Source organism: Gorilla gorilla, chromosome 19 (genome assembly GCF_029281585.2).
Source record: "Gorilla gorilla gorilla isolate KB3781 chromosome 19, NHGRI_mGorGor1-v2.1_pri, whole genome shotgun sequence".
Lineage (NCBI taxonomy): Eukaryota > Metazoa > Chordata > Mammalia > Primates > Hominidae > Gorilla > Gorilla gorilla.
The window spans coordinates 110,703,262-110,722,399 of NC_073243.2; the positions used below are offsets into that span (position 1 = coordinate 110,703,262).

The 19,138-nt window shown below is 54.2% G+C and overlaps 1 protein-coding gene across 1 annotated transcript in view; it reads left to right on the forward strand.

Annotated features, from left to right (window-relative positions):
* LPCAT1 (lysophosphatidylcholine acyltransferase 1) overlaps positions 1–14,288 on the forward strand; it is a 63,088-nt gene extending 48,800 nt beyond the window's left edge. Inside the window, exons 10-14 of the mRNA XM_004059081.5 lie at positions 1,290–1,415; positions 1,873–2,026; positions 5,207–5,305; positions 9,217–9,358; positions 11,886–14,288. Coding sequence (XP_004059129.3) covers positions 1,290–1,415; positions 1,873–2,026; positions 5,207–5,305; positions 9,217–9,358; positions 11,886–12,070 — 706 coding nt within the window. The 3' untranslated portion in view covers positions 12,071–14,288. The remainder of the gene's footprint in view (positions 1–1,289; positions 1,416–1,872; positions 2,027–5,206; positions 5,306–9,216; positions 9,359–11,885) is intronic.
* Positions 14,289–19,138: the final 4,850 nt, after the last annotated feature.

Genomic DNA, 19,138 nt, shown 5'->3' on the forward strand with positions numbered 1-19,138 from the left:
CCATTTCAAACAGACTCCGAGGAACTTGTACCTCTTTTAGGGTACGAGAGTGCTGCCATTTCCATTGTAGTAATTCAGAATTCTCTTAAAACCCCACTCCAAATTACCGGGAGCCATGTTTCATCACATCAGGGCCGTTGGAGGGTCTGCCACCGTCAGCAAAACCCCCCACCAAGGAACATGGGAGGGAGAAGCAGCCTCGGACTCCTGGGCCGGGCGGGGCCTGTGCAGCCCCACTCGGAGTGGAGTTGATCATGAGCAGAGGGACCCTGGCAGTGCCTCCTCCCGGCTGGTTTCCCACTCCTGTAGTGGGTCCTAGGAGGCAGTGTTGGAAGCACATTCTCCTCCCCTGCCCGCTGCAAGGATGGTGGCACCCCAGGGTGGCAGAGCGCACACATCCTTCCCCAACCTTGGTTTTCATCTGGGATGGGGCTCACCTCTGAGTCATTTGGGGTTCTGAGTTGAATGGCACGTGTGCGGTGCTGGCCTGGAGAGAGGTGCCACCCAGGACGGGCCATCAGGAGAGGCCGGGGATGGCCCCAGGTGTGGCTGGCGGAGGTGGGTGGTTCTCCCAGCCAGGGCTCCTGGTCCCTGGCTCACCTGGAGTCACATGTGGCGGGGCCAGGACTGCTGTGACCTTCACAGGCAGCCCCTCAGTTGGGCCTTGTCCTTTCCTGTGGATAGCCTGAGACTCTCCTGTTCCAAATGATGATGCCTAAGTTTGCCAAGGGGAACTTCAGCGGCTCTCAACTAGGACTAGAGAGGCACCGATTTCTCATCACCTGAGCACACACGGCACGGTCAGGGCAGCTCTGGGAGTGAGGGCACAGCCCGCCTCACTCTGCTTCATCCTGTGCTTCACAGACAGTTGCTTCACCTTGGTGGCAACCCTGTGTTGAGCAAGCCTATTAGCACCGTTTTCCAGCACCGTGAGCTCACTTTGGCGTCTCTGGGTCACATGTTGGTAATTCTCGCACCATGAGCTCACTTCATGTCTCCACGTCACATGTTGGTAATTCTCACGCTGTTTCAAACTTTTTCACGGTTCTCACGTGATGGCAGTCTGCGTCAGTGACCTTTGGTGTGGCTGCCGTCATTGTTTCAGAGCACCCAGATGAGAGGTGAAGCTGATCGATGAATGTGTGACTGCCCCACCAACTGGCCCTTCCCCTGTGTCACTGCCTCTCCTCAGCCCTCCTCTCCCCTGAGCCATCGACGGTTATTCTGGTGGGGCGGTGGGAACTGGCTGCCACGAGGCTGGGCTGACGGGGGTGCTGCCCTCCTTGTAGGGCCTTGGGTGTCTCCGTGACTGACTACACGTTCGAGGACTGCCAGCTGGCCCTGGCGGAAGGACAGCTCCGTCTCCCCGCTGACACTTGCCTTTTAGAATTTGCCAGGCTCGTGCGGGGCCTCGGGTGAGTACCTGGTTCTTCTTCCTTGAGCATTAGCTAGAACCCGTGATGCCAAGGTCTGGCGGGGGCTGCGTGGGGTTGCAGGGTGGGGAACTGAGGAGATCATTATTAATGATGTTTATTCTGGCTTTTTTCAAACATCAACTTAAGCCCACATAGGGTCTTTCAGTCCCTTAATGCTGGCGTCAGCTGTCTGTGTGGACGGCGCCCCAGGAGGGCCACCCTGTGTCCTGCCACGTCTGCCCTGGGAAGGGAACGGGTCTCAGGGGCACAGGCACCTGGCTTGACACTTGGACAGAACACATCTCGCACCTTCCAATTAGGAGAATGCCTTTTCTTGAAAACTAGCTTGCTGCTACTTCTGTCAATTTTAATATTTTGATGAGTCTTAGAAGTAAATCTAGTGTTAGCATGCCGCCATTTTATTGAAAAAGAAAGCTTTCCCTCTTTTTTTGTCTAGGCTAAAACCAGAAAAGCTTGAAAAAGATCTGGACAGATACTCAGAAAGAGCCAGGATGAAGGGAGGAGAGAAGATAGGTATCGCGGAGTTTGCCGCCTCCCTGGAAGTCCCCGTTTCTGACTTGCTGGAAGACATGTTTTCACTGTTCGACGAGGTAGGGCCTGTCGCCTGTGGAGCGGGGTGTCGGCAAAACCTCCTGCTTTTTGAAGCATAAATTGTTCTCATTCTAATATAAATCTATTTTCACACGAATTTGAAAGCAGAGAAGGAAAACCACCTATCACCACCCCACCCTACCATTTTGAGGTATTTCCTCCCATGCTTTTAAATGCGTGTGCACATTTGACGTTTAAATTACTGATGAATGTGCCTGTGGTTTGGGGTTTTTCAGTCTGATTACGGAGTCTAACAATATCAAACTGTGACACCCAGCCTGGGGTCTCCAAGGGACCCCCTGCAGGGCCCCTGCTCACCAGAGCTGCTCTTTGCAGCGTCAGAGTTTCTAATAACACGCCCGTCCTCTATGATCGGCTTAGAGCCTCCCCGCCAGCCTGTGGGTGTGGGAGGGCTTCCTCCTGGTGCAGCCGCCCACTCCCCTCCGCCCTCTGCACGTCATCCCCAGGTCCTCGTCGTCATTGATGAGGCATCCACGGTCACGCCAGGTGGCCCTGAACATGGCGGGCAGCCTCGGGGTTTTAGGAAGGGGCGAGGCGGCACGCAGGGGCGGGACAGGCTGCCACGGCGCGCCACAGGTCAGCCAATCCTGGTCTTTTCTGGGTGTCAGTGTCACAGCATGGACACTTACGCTGTGGTCCTGGAGGAGCTGGTGATACGCCAGGGTGTGTGTAGAAGGCTCCTTCAGCCATGACCGTCCCGTGACAGCGTGAGATGTCCCGTGTGACAGCGCCATATATGCTTTGCACCAACACGGAGCAGCTGCAGTGTGGCCCTGGGTGGAACCCGGGCAGGCAGGAGGCCTCTCTGGCCAGAGAGCAGGTGAGGAGCACTCAGGACAGGGGGAGGACTCTGGCCAGAGAGCAGGAGGAGCAGGAGAGAGGAGAGAGGAGCACCCAGAGGCAAAGGAAGGACTCCCTGGTTGGAGAGAGCAAGAGAAGATGAGGAGCACCCGGACAGGGGAAGGAGGCCGCCCCGCAAGTATGCAGAGTGTGAACCAAGGATCACAGTGCGTGGCTCAGGGCATTCTCCCACACGCATCAGAGGGGCCCCCAGCCACGGGCCCTCTGCTACAGGGCAGCTGGAAACAGTGTCTCGGATGCGAGTCCCGCCTGGTGTCCGTAAGGGGCCCCCAGCCACCAGCCCTCTGCTACAGGGCAGCTGGAAACAGCGTCTCGGATGCGAGTCCTGCCTGGTGTCCGTAAGGGGCCCCCAGCCACGGGCCCTCTGCTACAGGGCAGCTGGAAACAGTGTCTCGGATGCGAGTCCTGCCTGGTGTCCGTAAGGGGCCCCCAGCCACGGGCCCTCTACTACGGGGCAGCTGGAAACAGCATCTCAGATGCGAGTTCCCTCCTGGTGTCCGTGCCACAGCTGCAGCTGCGTTTGCACTCAGGCGCTTTACCACAGTGTTGGAATTGAAACGCGAAATGGTGAATACTGGTTTCACAGGCAGCATTCCTGGTTTCACAGGCAGCATTCTGAGGTAACTTATGACACTGTGCGGTTAATTTTTTATTTTCTGCAATTTCAAATGCACATGATCTTATAAGATAGGAATATTCTCCATTTACACCCAGGACCTGAGACCCCCAGCCCGAGACCTTCCCAGAGCCAGGGACTTGTAGTCATTTCCACCTGCCAGACACCCAAGCCCCAGTCCCGGTACGCCATGCCTTGCAAGGGGTGTGGCATAGCACAAAGAAAGCTATCAGTTCCCTCAGAAGACCCTCAGGGACCTGTGTGCGTCTCACCCCTAGCACCTACAGCCTGTGGTTGACACAAGCGTAGAGGGGCAACTACTGGTCAAAGTCTTCCCTCTGCTCCTGGGTGCTCCTCACCCCCAGCTCTCTGAACGGGGGGTCCTCCCTCCACCCCTGGGTGCTCCTCACCTCGCCTCCTCCTGCTCTGACCAGAGTTCTCCCTCTGCCCTTGGGTGCTCCTCACCTGCTCTCTGGCCAGAGTCCTCCCCCATCCTGGGTGCTCATTATCTCCTGCTCTCTGATCAGGGAGTCCTTCTGCCCCGGGTGCTCCTCACCTCACTTCCTCCTGCTCTCTGAGCAGGGCGTCCTCCCTCTGCCCCACGTGCTCCTCACATCCTCCTGCTCTCTGACTAGAGTCCTCTCTGCTCATGAGTGCTCCTCACCTCCTGCTGTCTGGCCAGAGTACTCCCACTGTCCTGGGTGCTCCTCATCTTCTCTTGCTCTCTCCAACCAGGGAGTCCTTCCTTTGCCTCTGGGTGCTCCTCACCTCCTGCTCTCTGGCCAGAGTCCTCCCCCTGTCCTGAGTGCTTCTCACTTGCTGTCTGGCCAGAGTCCTCCCCCATCCTGTGTGCTCCCCACCTTCTCTTGTTTTCTCCAACCTGGGAGCCCTCCCTCTACCCCTGGATGCTCCTGCTGCTCTCCTCCTGGAACCTCCTCCTGCTCTCTGACCAGGGAGTCCTCCCTCCACTCCTGGTTGCCCTTCATCTCCTGCTGTCTGACCAGAGAGTCCTCCCCCTGTGCAGGGTGCTCCTCATCTCCTCCCGCCCTGACCTGGGAGGTTCTTTCCTGTGGCCTGGGCACACCCTGCAGCCACGTTCAGACCGTCCCCATCATCATCAGAAGTGCAGACCCTGTCAGCCCCCACCTGTGCCTCTCACCACCCTGCTCACTCACATCAGCATGTCCCTGGAGACTCTGGGTGTGAGGAGTTACTGAGAATGGTCAGCGCGGGGCTGACTGGCTTCCACAGCTGGCCCGGGCTGCGTGTTTAGCTCCATGTCACAGCTCCGGGTTCACCTTCTTTCTGCAGGATGAATGGGTTGCCATCAACAGACTAAATTCCTAGAGCCCAGAATCAGCCTTGGTGCTTAGGGGGTTTTCTCAAATGCAGGTCTTGGCAGGTGGCAGGCATTGCATCGCGTGTGCTTTGCTGAGGTGCTTCCTGTGGCAGCCTTGTGAACTTTGGGAAGTCACTGTAATGGCCCCAAGAAGTGTACACAGCACAGTGACCTTGGAGAACCCACTTGGTGGAATGTCCTTCCAAGATTCCCTTTTCACGTGGGCAGATGTTCCCGAGTGAGAGTGGGACTGGCCTTTAACACCAGCACCCGTGGGAAACCCTGGCATTTCTCCAGTGCCAAAGGCGGCCGAGCTGTGGCTGAGAGCGTCTCTCCCCACAGAGCGGCAGCGGCGAGGTGGACCTGCGAGAGTGTGTGGTTGCCCTGTCTGTCGTCTGCCGGCCGGCCCGGACCCTGGACACCATCCAGCTGGCTTTCAAGGTGAGTGCAGAGTTCACATGGGTTTGACTGGGGGACAGGGCGGTGCAGTCACGTCAGCACCATTGTTCATTTCTCTAGTTCCTTATAATATCAGTTAATTGATCATTTGCCCAACTGCTATTTTTACATAAGCTTTTTATGCTAGCTGTTGTTTGTAAAATGCCCAGAAAACTCCCAGATTTATTTCTTCCTGGATTAGCAATCCACACTCATCAGAAAGCATGGCTGAGGTTCTTCCTGGGTCGTGGGGCACCTGGGTGGGGCTGGTGGTGTCACACACCATCACACACTACAGGGCACCTAACACAGGGGCCACACACCTTGTCCTCTCTCCACCTCAGACTGTGGACTGGTGAAGAAAGCATGGCTTAGGAGCTGCCCGCCTCAGCTAACCCCAGGGGCTACAACATGTCAGAGCCCAGTCATCACCACTGGGGGAGTCTGGGGTCCCAGCCCAGCTGCAGACTCCTGGGAAGCCCTCAGGACTTGCCTCACCGCAGGGAGTCTCTGCTCCCTGGGGGCTGAGTGGGGTCTGGGTCAGGCCTGGAGGGCGGGAGGCCAGGTAACCCTGAAGGTTTGGCCTGGCCTATTCTGAGGCTCCAGCAGCACCAATGTGGATTTCATCTGGGATAGAGCTGGGCCGGCTTTGCCTATACAGAGGCACAACTTTACCAAGGCTTCTCACAGGGTATGACTCACATTAGCCAGACTCTCGAGGGCCTGATGTGTGAGTCAAGAAGCTGCATGTCTCACTGCTCCAAGAACTCCCTTCTCTTGCTTCTGACGCCAGCACACCCTCTCCATAGCAACACTGGGGAATGTCCCCACATGAAAAGGTGGCTTGTGGGGGTCTCCCCAGGCAGGATGAACTGGATGACCTCAACATTTGGCAGCTCTGTGTAAGAAAGCCTGACCTCCCTGCCTCCTCCAGGCCTGGGCAGCCTGCCTCCTAGGGCCCCTGATCTGAGCGAGGCCCTGTGGCCCTGTGGCCCTGTGGCCCCCGCTGGCCCTGCTTTCACCGTGCCCTGTTTTTTTTTTTTTTTTTTAATTTTTGTGAGACGGAGTCTTGCTCTGTTGTCCAGGCTGGAGTGCAGTGGTGCAATCTTGGCTCACTGCAACCAACCTCTGCCTCCCAGGTTCAAGTGATTCTCGTGCCTCAGCCTCTCAAGTAGCTGGGATTACAGGCTCATGCCATGGCACCCAGCTAATTTTTGTCATTTTAGAAGAGACAGGGTTTCACCATGTTGGCCAGGCTGGTCTCAAACTCCTGGCCTCAAGTGATCCGCCCACCTCAGCATCCCAAAGTGCTGGGATTACAGGCATGAGCCACCGCCCCCCGTTCTGCTGGCCCCACCAGCCCCTGCTCTAAAGCCACCAAGTATAATCTGGAACGAATGACAGCAGCGGTGGGGGTGGCAGTTGCCTTGTTTCTCAACATGAACAATGGGCTGTGGAGCCCGACCTTCCTCCTGCAGAGGCCCCACCTGCAGGTGGGCAGGGTGACTGGCTGTGGTAGGGTTGAGGACGCCCACTGGGGAGGACAGTGTGCACCGGGTCCCTGCTTGGGGTGGGGTACGTGCCACTGGGAGGTCTTTCTTAGGTGAACCAGGCGATGGGTGAGGCCCAGGCTGCCCTACAGTGACCACCTGGGGGCAGGATGGGCGATCACTTCTCACAGGCTTCCAGGCTGCTGATGTGGCTGCGTCCCCACGGCGACACCAGGGTCCCGCCTCACCTCCACCCTCAGCAGCTCCGCCCTGACGGCACATGCCCTGCCTTCCTCCCACCTTCTTGCGGGCTGCTTCCCCATGTCCCTTTCTGCAGCCTATACCTTTCATGGTGTCATCATTTCCTGAAGTCATGGCCATTGTGCTTTTCTGCTGCTCTGGGAGCCTGGCACATTTTGGGGGGACTGCATGTAGCAGGAAGGGCTTCCACGGAGCAGTCTCGTGTGAGAGCGTGGGAAGTGCACCAGCGTGCTGCTCTTGGGACATAGAGATCCAGGAAGCTGCCCCCCAGGCTGACTGTGGACACAGAACTCCTAGCACCTAGGACCCCAGAGGCATCCGCCGGTGCTCAAGACTTTCCAGATGTGCAGCGCACCGATGTGCTTCATACGCCTTGGGGCCCTTGTTGTTGTTCTTTTTTGTTATTATTACTGTGTAAAACCTTAAGATGTGGTCCTGGTAAAACTTCCAGCGGCTCAGAGAGTGGACAGTGAGAACCTGAAGTCTGTTGCCCGTGGTAGCCTCAGTCCTACCTCTGCGTTTCCCGTGCAGCATCTGCACGAGGCTCCGAGGATGAAAGTCTGCCTCTGCAGTTCTCATGTCCAAATGGACACAGATGTCAGGTCGTCCCCTCCGAAGCAGCCTTGCAACCACTAGGGGGCAGGAGGCACTGCTCTCTGGGGGCTGAGTGGGATCCACGTCGGCCGAGGAGCTGGAGGCCATGGCCCTGAAGCTTTGACCCGGCCCGTTCTGAGGCTCCAGCAGCACCAACGTGGATTTCGTCTGCAGATGTTTGATTCAGCAAATCTAAAAGCAGGAGAGAGACATAGACCACAGAAGACAGGGTGGCCACGTGCAGCAGCGCTGTGGGATGAGGCCCAGGGGAGGGAGAGTGGAGGGTGAGCATGGGGTCTCCAGAGCCTGGAGCAGACCCGGTCCATGGGGTAGAGGCAGAGCCCCGGGAAGAGGGTGTGAACCCTAGGACAGCTTGCCGGGCCAGAAGGCTGGAGGCGTCAGCGTTTCTTCCCTGAGCACCACAAGGAGGAGCCGGGCGAGGTGAAGGCGCAGCCCCTCCCTGAAGAGAGGGCGACGCCCCTCACATGCAGCCCACTTCTCGGAGGATGGAGCAAACGCTCCCAAGATCACAGCGCACTGGAGCAGGAGAAGGGGACTCGGAGTCAGGGCGACGGCCCTGTCGGGAGCCCCAGGAACCACGGGCCCCAGGCAGAGAGAGGGCGGCGGGGGATGGTGCAGCCCCAGGTAGAGGACTCGGGGAAGAACCAGGTAGAAGAGCTGGCCCATCTGAGGGGGCAGGGAGGGGTCTGAGGGAGCCCAGGGGTTGGAGCGGAAGGACACGGGCGGCGTCGGGACCTCAGAGCCCGTGGGCCAGGCTCGAGCCTCAAGGGCTGGGGCAGGACCCTGCACCCCACAGGGAGCCGAAGTGTTTCCCAGGAGGTAGAGGGACAAAGGGATGGGCAGGCCCTGATCAGGGGGTCTGGGGGATCCCCAGGTCCCAGGGTCTGTGAAGCCAGGGAGGGGAGCGCCGTGGAGTCGTGGGGAGCGGGCGGCAGGCGCCTCGGCACTGGTCCCTGCACAGAGAGGGCCGGAGGCGTCACCTGTAAGGCTCAGGAGAGAGCCCGGGTCCTGGTTCCCGCTCCCCGCTGGGGCCCTCCCTGCCCTCCCAGGTCCTTCTCATTTCTGCTCCTGATCTGCCCTGTTGATTTCTAACCATCAGGGCTTTTTCATGTTATTAGTGATGCTTGTGAACACGTCTGCTGTAGCCTGCACTCACGCAGGCAGAAGGCCGTGGGGGGGACTCTGCAGCCCAAGCTTGCGCCACGCTCGCCCGTGGCCCAGGCAGGACCCTTCCGCGGCCTCCCAGTGGCAGCCACAGGTGCTGGTTGGTTTGCTGAGCTATCACGGGTGGGGTGGGCAGCGTCTGAGTCCTTGCCCGAGAAGCATCTGTTGTGTGTCCACGAGGCACCTGGAGGGGCCAGATCCAAGGCACAGGGCCCTGCCGCATGGCTCCACATGGAAGTTCGAGTCCCCCGTGTCCAGCCGCTGGCCCTGCAGGTCCCCAGCAGCTCTGACAAAGCGGGGCAGGGCCGCTGGGGTGTCCCTGGACAGCGGGGCCTGGTGGGGCAGGGGAGGAGGCCGCAAGGTGACACCCAGTTTGCCTTGCAGATGTACGGAGCGCAAGAGGACGGCAGCGTCGGCGAAGGTGACCTGTCCTGCATCCTCAAGACGGCCCTGGGGGTGGCAGAGCTCACCGTGACCGACCTATTCCGAGCCATTGACCAAGAGCAGAAGGGGAAGATCACATTCGGTGAGCCCGCAGGAGTGGGGTCGTCCTCGCGACCCTTGGGCGGGGGCTGGGCAGAGTGTGGGGCGAGTCTCCGTGGGAGCCCAGGACAGGAGTGGAGTCCCCGCCATGCCTCCATTCACCAGACTGCCCTGTGTAACAAAGAAACCCCTGAGAAGGAAGGTTCTGGAGACCTGGCAGGGTTCGTAGGGAGCTTTCCAATCTGATTTGTTTTGGCGATTTATACAACCAAACTCCAAGCCCAGTTCCGAAGCTCTGAGCCTTCCATGGCCTCAGGCTGGGATTCAGGTGCCTGGAGGTGGGGGATACCCGCACCCAGCCCTTGAGGCCGCTGGCTGTGGGCTTTGTCACTGCCAGCCGGGGTGTGGCTCACATCCCCCCTCTCCTGGGAGGGGTCTGTCAGGAGAGACGAGGAGGCGGGCGCTGCAGACCCCCGTGCCGCCCAGGGCGACTTCCTCCCGAGAAAACTCACCTGTCTGTGGACATCTGATGAGGTGACTGGTAACACGGCTGTTTCCAGAGCACGAGCTGTCGGTAATGGCGGTTGATATTTTTAAATTGCTGTGCAAAATCCGCAAACCCGAGCCCGGGGCGCCTCCCTCCCCTGCAGTGTGAATGAGCCACGCTGCATCCACCCGAGGCTCCCAGGGCGGCAGGCCCTGGCCTGGCTCATCCCAGTGGATGCTGCAATCCCCACCTGGAAGTGTGGCCTTAGAGCAAATGAGAAGACACGCGAGAGAGCTGCGTGCACAGCGTCTGTGTGGGAGCCGGAGGCGGGAGTGCGGATGTGCGCACTGGTTTCAGTATTGAAAGCATGTATGTGTGCTTAGTTACCGTGTGTGTGCACACGTGTGTGTGCGTGTGCGCATGTGTGCGCTTGTTTCAGTACTGAAAGTGCACGTGTGTTTAGTTACGGTGCGTGTGCATATGTGTGCACGCATGTGCATGCTTTTAGTATTGAAAGTGTGCATGTGTTGTTACTGTGTGTGCACACGTTTGTGTACACATGTGCACGCTTGTTTCAGTATTGAAAGCGTGCATGTATGTTGTGTGTGTGCGTGCATGTGCATGCTTGTTTCCATTTTGAAAGCGCACGTGTGTTTAGTTACCGTGTCTGTGCTCTTGTGCTTGTTTTGTGTGTGTGTGCGCATGTGTTTAGTACCCTGTGTGTGCGTGCACTTTTGTGTGTGTGCATGGGCATGTGTGTTTAGTTGCTGTGTGCGTGTGCTTGTTTTGTGTGTGTGCATGCATGTGTGTTACCGTGTGTGTGTGAGCTTGTTTTGTGTGTGTGCATGTGTGTTTAGTTACTGTGTGTGCATGTGCTTGTTTTGTGTGTGTGCACGCATGTGTGTTTAGTTACCGTGTGTGTGTGTGCATGCGCTTGTTTGGGTGCGTGCGCATGTGGTTACCGTGTGTGTTCGTGCACTTGTTTTGTGCACGCGCATGTGTGTTTAGTTACTGTGTGCACGTGCGCTTGTTTTGTGTGTGTACATGTGTGTAGTTACCGTGTGTGCGTGCGCTTGCTTTGTGTGTACACGCATGTGTTTACTGTGTGCACACACGTGTGTGTGCGTGCATGTATGATTACCGTGTGTGCGCTTGTTTTGTGTGTGTATGTGCACATGTGTGTGTGGTTACCGTGTGTGTGTGCTTGTTTTGTGTGTGTGTGCGCGCGCATGTGTTTATTTACCGTGTGTGTGCACTTTTGTGTGTGTGTGCGCGCATGTGTGGTTACCGTGTGTGTGCTTGTTTTGTGTGTGTGTGCACATGTGTGTTTGGTTACCGTGTGTGTGTGTTTGCGTGTGCGCATGCGTGCGCTTGTTTCCATTTTGAAAGTGCGGAATGCTCCTTGGTGTGTTCGGGCTCTTTGATGTTTGTAGTGGGCACCGACCAGCTGCAGACAATTTCCAGTAACAACCATCCTTGGATTTCTCGCCGGGTGGCCCAGGTTCTGAGTGTTTCTGGAGCTGCCTAGCATGACCAGCCCCCAGCACCATCTTTCCAGCCCCACCGGAAGCCTCCACGGCGCCATCAGTAGGAGCCGAGGGCGCTCACATGAGAGCCAGGCACAGCGGCCAGGAAGTGCAGTCCGAGGCTCTGTGAGGACGGCCCCCTGCCTACCGGGTCCCCCAGTGTGGACGAGGGCACCCCCTCAGAGCGCCAGATCACTGTCCAGACACTTGGTCTTGTCCCTGAGCCAGCTCCTCTGGTTACAGTGCCTCAGAAGTGCTAAGTCCCCAGGATATATCTGTCGAATTCAAAACCAGAAGCTTTCTGTAGGGTTTCCCAAAAGCAGGAGTAGCTAGGAGGACACCCAGCATGCCCCGGTTGTCAGGGTGACTTCGTGCACTGCAAAGAAAGTAAGCGCAAGTTCCTCTCTTCACCCCGAAAGCATCCGTTTCACAGACGATTCTAACCCTCCCTGGAGGGCGTGAGGTGGACACCCACCAGGGCCCTGGGAAAAGAGCCTCCAAATCCTAGACATTTGCTGGTCCCCATTCCGTAACCACAGGTGCCTTTGTCTTTCCAGCTGACTTCCACAGGTTTGCAGAAATGTACCCTGACTTCGCAGAGGAATACCTGTACCCGGATCAGACACATTTCGAAAGCTGTGCAGAGACCCCACCTGCGCCAATCCCAAACGGCTTCTGTGCCGATTTCAGCCCGGAAAACTCAGACGCTGGGCAGAAGCCTGTTCGCAAGAAGCTGGATTAGGATCCAGGGTTGCGGAGAGATGCGGCCCCTCCCGCGTGGACATCACCGCCATGAGCCTCTTTGCGAGTGACCTCTGGGCTCCGCTCCTCACTCCTGCTGTACAGGCACTGTCTTCAGTCCGAGTTCCGGGGGCCTCGGGGGCTGTTTGTCTCTTGTTCCTTTGTGAAGTCTGTTGCAGAACCGACGCTTACTGTGCGAGAATCGGAGGGCGCGCACGCGGATCCCCCGCCTGGCCTGGACCCCGTGGGGTCAGGTTCCCTGCCGGGCGGGGGGCACTGGTGCCGCCCCGTGTTCTCCCACGGGGTCCTGGTTTCGAGTCTCTGTCACAGCCTCTTCCAGCGGCAGCGTGCACCGGGCGGGCCTCTGTGCACACTCAGCACACGCCTGCCACACAGAGCGTGTGCTTGCGTGTCACTCTGGCACGAAACCTCTGTCTGCCTCTGTGGATCCACAGCCTGGCAGAGCCGTCACCTGATTTTTCAGTGTTTCTACCTGTGTGCTGGAGCTCATGAGTATTTTATAAACTCCATTTAGGTACTTCAGGAAACATGCAGCATTTTTTAAAAAATGAAAATTGTTTTTCTACTTCATTTTTCCTTTTAGAGTCAAAGGATATTTATTTATAGGCCTTTTTTTTAAATATAGAATCTGAGGCTGTTTGGGCTTTGACTTAAATTTCCATCAGGCCTCTCTCCAGCAGGTAATCCCTCTCCTTCCGTTGGGTCCCCTGGGGAGGTGTGAACTCAAGGACCTAGCCCCAAAACACTTTTTCTGCTTTTCTTAATCCTTTTCCAGTCCCCTCTTTTTTTATAAACGTTGGCAGTTTGATGTTTCTGTTTCGGCATAACGTAATCCATTTCACTGTAGCCTGAACTCCAATCCGAGGTTGGATATTGTTCAAATGAGCAGGGCCCGAGCTGGAAGCTCAAGGCAGCCGCTGCCGTGCCACTCCTCCCTTGCTCTCACGCCAGGTCCCTGCTGGAAGCGGCTGCATCTTTCTCTCAGCCCTGGTTTCCATGGTGACTGGCGTGACGCAGCCACGTGAGTGTGGCTGACCTTCCTGCAGAGAGAGGAGCCGCAGTCTTTCGCTTGTGGAAGGGGATGCTGGGCTGTGCGGTGCGGAGGGTGATGAGGATGTCTGGTGACAGCCGTGCGGACACCACTCCTCTCTGCAGCACTGCATCCCAGCGCCAGGGTCGCGGGCACATCCCACTGAGAGCGGGGGTCCTGCCCCATCTTAGAGTCAAAGGCAGAGGGGCTTCCAGGCCCTGGATGGGGTATTTTGGTGTCACCTGAAGTCCCTATGACATCACCTTGTTTCATCATTTTTTATGACATAATTAGAAACCCATCCTTCAAGCACAATAATCATCAGACTTGAGTTTGCTTCCTAAAGCAAAGGCTCCGGGTTTGTTTGGAAATTTTTTTTGATTTCTGAAATGAATTGATTTTTATATTTGGGGCATCTCTATAGAAAGTGACCACCAAGGCCAGTAAGTACGGGAAAAAATGTTTACTAACTTCCTCAGAGATTCGTGATACGCGTTTCTCCACTGACAGACATTTAAAAACAACCTTCAGCTCCGTTTCAATCAATCACCTCGACTTGTTTCTAGCATGGACACTGCCAGCAGGACAGACAGGGATGGAGTAAACCGAAGTCAATTTCAGGGCTCTTGGCGTGTTGGACACAGAAGAAATCCTAGTGCAGCCTTTGGTAGCTAACAGTCATTGATTTTATAATTGGAGAATGCGTAAAGATTCATTTTTCAAGGAGAAGAGCCTGCAAATGGCCAATGAAGGAGGTAAATAAACTAAGATATTCCGAGGGAAGGGACCCAGGCCGTCTCCCTTCCGCAGGTCTGCAGATGAAGGGTTTTTTGAATGAAATGCCACTGTGCATTTTCAGAAAAAAAATCTCTGATAAACAGACTTTGAATGGATGTTTGTTCCTCCTGATTCTCTTTTCTCTTTGTGGCGACTTAGAGTTGGCAGATATTCGGAACTGTGAATGTACATAGCATTGAGTTAAACCCCTTGTGTGTGAGACAGGACGCAACGGGCCCCTGGTGGCCTGGGGGCCAGACCCGTGGGCAGGTGGGGCATGGGCCCTTGCCTGCAGGGACCTGCTGGGGTGTGAGGGCAGAGGGAGGGTTGCCATGAAGGAACTTGGGATTTTCAACGGAATAAATAAAACAAAGTCTTCTATACTTGGGAATGATGTTGTTTTGTGTGGTTCCTTATTAGAAAGACAACAACAGGCATTGTGAGAGGACAGCCAATCCAGATGAGATTTTCTTGGTGTGGTTCTAGCATGTTTGGAAAACACAAGAATTGAAATTCTGTAGAAAAAGCTGTCTTGGTGGCAAAGGGACGCTCTGGAGTGTTCTGGTATTTTGCGGACAGTAGCAGACATCTTACAGAGTTGAAACGTGGATGGCTGTCTGCCTGCCTGGGGGGTTGACTTACGTAATTTCTCAGTTTTAAGCACATGCACCTTAAGCGTGTTTTGTCAAGCAGAGAGAAAAATGGATCTGGCCTTTAGTCCTACTGAGTCAGTAGAAGGTTTGGAACTAGAGGTAAAAGACCGAGCTCACCTGTTACACTCTCCAAAACTGCATGTGAAGAATCAAGATTGTGTCTCCACCAGCGTCAAGGATGGAAGAAAACTTAAGGAGAAAAGCCTGCAAATGGCCAATCTGCAGGTGTTTCTCCTTTTTAATACTTTGAAAAACCAAGTTTCAAAGTTCACCATCCACCACCACTCATTTCCCTGTGTACAATTATGGGGGATACTGAGAGGGTGAAAAATGAATCGTTATGTTGTTCAGGAAGGTAAGTCTCAGACATGGGCTACCAGTGAGCTGTGCAGTCTGACCTCACTCAGTGAGAGAATGTGCACCAAAATGACATTATTTCAAGCAACAGCAATTTTTACTTCTTCATGCTTGTATGCATTTGCCATTTTTAATAAAGGAATACTGCCGTTGAAATTGATTGAATATGTCCAAGTTTCCAAGTAAAGCAAGGGTTAAAACAAAAACTAGATCTGCACATCTCACATCAGCACTGGATGAGGCAGCTGCTACTAAGACGCGGCTGGTGTGAGACCGAGAAGGAGTGCCTGGCTCCAGGTGCTGGCTGTGGGCAGGGTGGCCGTGCCCGGCGGGTGCACCCAGGAAGGTGCACAGCAGGGTAATTCGTGTGGTTTGCAGCACACGTGTTTGTCATCGAACATGCCTCTGCTTCTGTGTGTTCAGTGCTCCACTCAGCATTGGAGCCAGGAGAAATGAAGGTGGGACCCTCAGGAAAAAGGAAACCCACCCCCGGTGTTCACGCAAGAGTTGACACAGCTGCACCTGCTGCTGCCGTATGCTGATCCTAACCGGAAGCTGGCTGGGAGGAGAGGCCCCCTGGGCCATGAAGCAGAGCTCGGGAATGTGGGAAGTGGGGCTGAGGGCAAACGGGGTAGTGAAGGAGCAGCACTGCCCACCCATAGCTGCTCTGTGTCCACAAGTAAGTCACACACTCAGACATCTTCCAACACAGTGCTGTACTCACACCACCCAACACAGGTGCTTTTACCTTCCCCAGAAACAGTAAAGACCCATGAGTCTTCCTTGCCACTAATGGTTTCTCTGGTACAGCCACAAACCCATCTGGACATTCTCTGACATGAAAAACTAAGTTTCAAAGTTCACCATCTATCACCACTAATATTCCCTGTGTAAAATAGTGGGGATGCTGAGAAGTGGAAAAAGGAGTAATCAATTAACAAATGACTTGCGTGCACCCAGGCTCACGTGCACACACACATATGCACAACACGTTCACATCCACACATGCTCACACAATGATACACACATGCTCACATGCACTCATGCTGAGGCTTACACATGTACACACATGCTCACATGCACTCATGCTGAGGCTTACACGTGTACACATGCTCACATGCACTCGTGCTGAGGCTTACACGTGTACACACATGCTCACATGCACTCATGCTGAGGCTTACACGTGTATACACATGCACTCATGCTGAGGCTTACACATGTACACGCATGCTCACATGCACTCATGCTGAGGCTTACACATGTACACACATGCTCACATGCACTCATGCTGAGGCTTACACATGTACACACATGCTCATGAGCACATTCACATGCACACGTCTTCATAGACACATTCACATGCATGCACATGCTCACACTAATGCACACACACTTATATGCTCCCACACATGCTCACACACACACAGCAAGCAAAGAGGACAGCCTGCGTGCCCGGTACTGTCCTCGTGCTGTGGCTAGCTGTGAGGCTGTGATCAGCAGCTACACCTTCCTTCTTCCACTACCCATTCCACGTTTTCTTGACCCTAAGCAGTACTTTGGATGGTCAGGGTTCTTTACCCAGTGAGAGGACTCAAATTTTCATTCCAGTGTGTCTGATGCAGTTGTCGTCTTGCCTTTATTAGTCACAATATTAGTCGTGAAAGCACTGAGAAGTACCTAGAGAATCCACTGAGCTCCAAGATAGCCCTTTCATTGAGGTTAGCCATCCCCACCAAGACAGCATGCTTTTCTTGAACTATTAGCTAAGTGGCATGAGCAGCCCCAAATAGCTGATGACCGTCTGAACTTTCAGTGCAGCAGATGGATCATTGAGGTCCCAGGTAAGAGCATTCCAGCCTTGGGAACTAGGACCTTGAAAGCAAAAGAGCCCAACGTCACAGATGAGAAAAGCAAAAATTTGTGAATGGGTTTATCAGCCTACCTGGGATCATTGATGCTGCAGTAACAAATGTAAACCAATAAAATGTCAGGGCCAGCTAAACAGATGTGGTCCTCGCCCGTCTCTCCCAGGCAGGTCAGCTGCAGCTCTGCTCCAGGTCACCATCTGCATCCAGCCCAGCACAGCAGCCCCTCCTGGGACTCGGCCAGTCAGATGGCTTTGGGAAGAGGTGACAAGCAAGCCTGCCTACATGCTAAATCTGCCACACAGATGCAAAATACAGCAGGCCCACTCCTGGTTCGTTGGCCACAGTAAGCCATGTGGTCACAGCTGAATTCAACAGCCAGAGACATACAGTCCTGCAAGGGAGCCCCTCAGAGGAGGTGAAGGATCTTCTGAACAGCAGCACCAGCCACCCTGCAGTAAGTGTTGGATGTGGTGGTGAGCAGGGCCAGTCCTAATTCCACCCATTGACATTACAGACATTATTCTGGCTATGAAATGGTGCCATGTCTTGGTCCACAGTTCGAGGCACTATGTCATCCATCAGGACGGCAGTCCAATGTTCTAGGGCACTGCCTCCCCATGGGCAGCACACCTGAAGCTTCAAGAAGTCATCCTCATGCTTAATCAGACTTGCCACCTCTGGGTGATGGGAAACGTAGGGATTCCAAGTGTGTACCTGTTCCCATGCTGCCTTTGCTGTAAAGTAAATTCCTTAATGCCATAGGAGGTGGGCAATAGTGAATAAGCCATTCATCAAGCCCACAGATGGTGCTGGCAGAAACACTGACAGCAAAGACATATCCATATCTGGAATAAGGGAAACTGAAACCAAGAGATATTCCCCTCAATGATGGAAGAGTCCAGTGTGATCAACCTGCCTCCAGGGGGCTGGCTAGTCCTCTTCCCAGGAATGGTACCTGGGGCTAAGTATGGGACCCTGCTTCCAACATGTTGGGAGTCCAGTGATAACTGCATCAGCCTAGGCTATTGTTGATGGGTCAGCTCTTTGCTGTTGATCCCACTCATCTCCATCCCTATTTCCAGTGCCAGTTTGTGAATGGTTCTACTAGGTAAACACTGGGTTGGCTGGGAAAGAGACAGGCTGACATCCACTGCCTGTGTCATACCCTGGCAGAGACTATAGTAGATTAGACCCGACAAGAGAAAATATTAGTGAACCTGAAAATACAGCTATGTGTGATCCCAGTGATGTACAGGGAGAAACAGACAGAAAGAAATGAAGCACAAGTGGCCATGGAATAATGCCACAAGGTCCATCACATGTGATTGGAGCCCTAGAAAAGGAGGAGGACAGGACAGAAAAATTATTTGATGAAATAATGGCCAGAATTTTTTTCCAAATCTATAAACTAAGATACCCAAGAAGCTCAATAAGCACCCAGCAGAAAAAATACAACAAAAACACAGCAAGACACACATCACAAACTGCTGAAAGCCACTGAAAAGGAGAAAAATCTTAAAAGCAGCTGGAGAAAAACAACATACTATCAAGGAACAGAGATAAGAATGAAAGCCGACTTCTCTGCAGAAACTATGCAACCCAGACGTCAAGGAACAGAGATAAGAACGACAGCCGACTTCTCTGCAGAAACTATGCAACCCAGACGTCAAGGAACAGAGATAAGAACGACAGCCGACTTCTCTGCAGAAACTATGCAACCCAGACGTCAAGGAACAGAGATAAGAACGACAGCCGACTTCTCTGCAGAAACTATGCAACCCAGACGTCAAGGAACAGAGATAAGAACGACAGCCGACTTCTCTGCAGAAACTATGCAACCCAGACGTCAAGGAACAGAGATAAGAACGACAGCCGACTTCTCTGCAGAAACTATGCAACCCAGACGTCAAGGAACAGAGATAAGAACGACAGCCGACTTCTCTGCAGAAACTATGCAACCCAGACGTCAAGGAACAGAGATAAGAATGACAGCTGACTTCTCTGCAGAAACTATGCAATCCAGATGACTGATGACATCTTCAAAGAGACTAAAGACGAATGCGGCCACCCTGGAATTCTATGCTAAAATAAACATCTTTTAAAAATCAAGGCATAATAGGAACATTTTGAAATCAGCAAAAGCTGAGATAATTCACTGCCAGTGGTTCATAATGACCAACAATGTTCAGAGTTCTACAGGCAGAAATAAGAGAATACCATGCAGAAATTTGGCATTTGAAGGTAGATTGTGGTAAGTTAAAAATACACATAGTGGCCAGGCATGGTGGCTCACGCCTGTAATCCCAGCACTTTGGGAGCCTGAAGTGGGTGGATCATCTGAGGTCAGGAGACCTTGTGGCCAA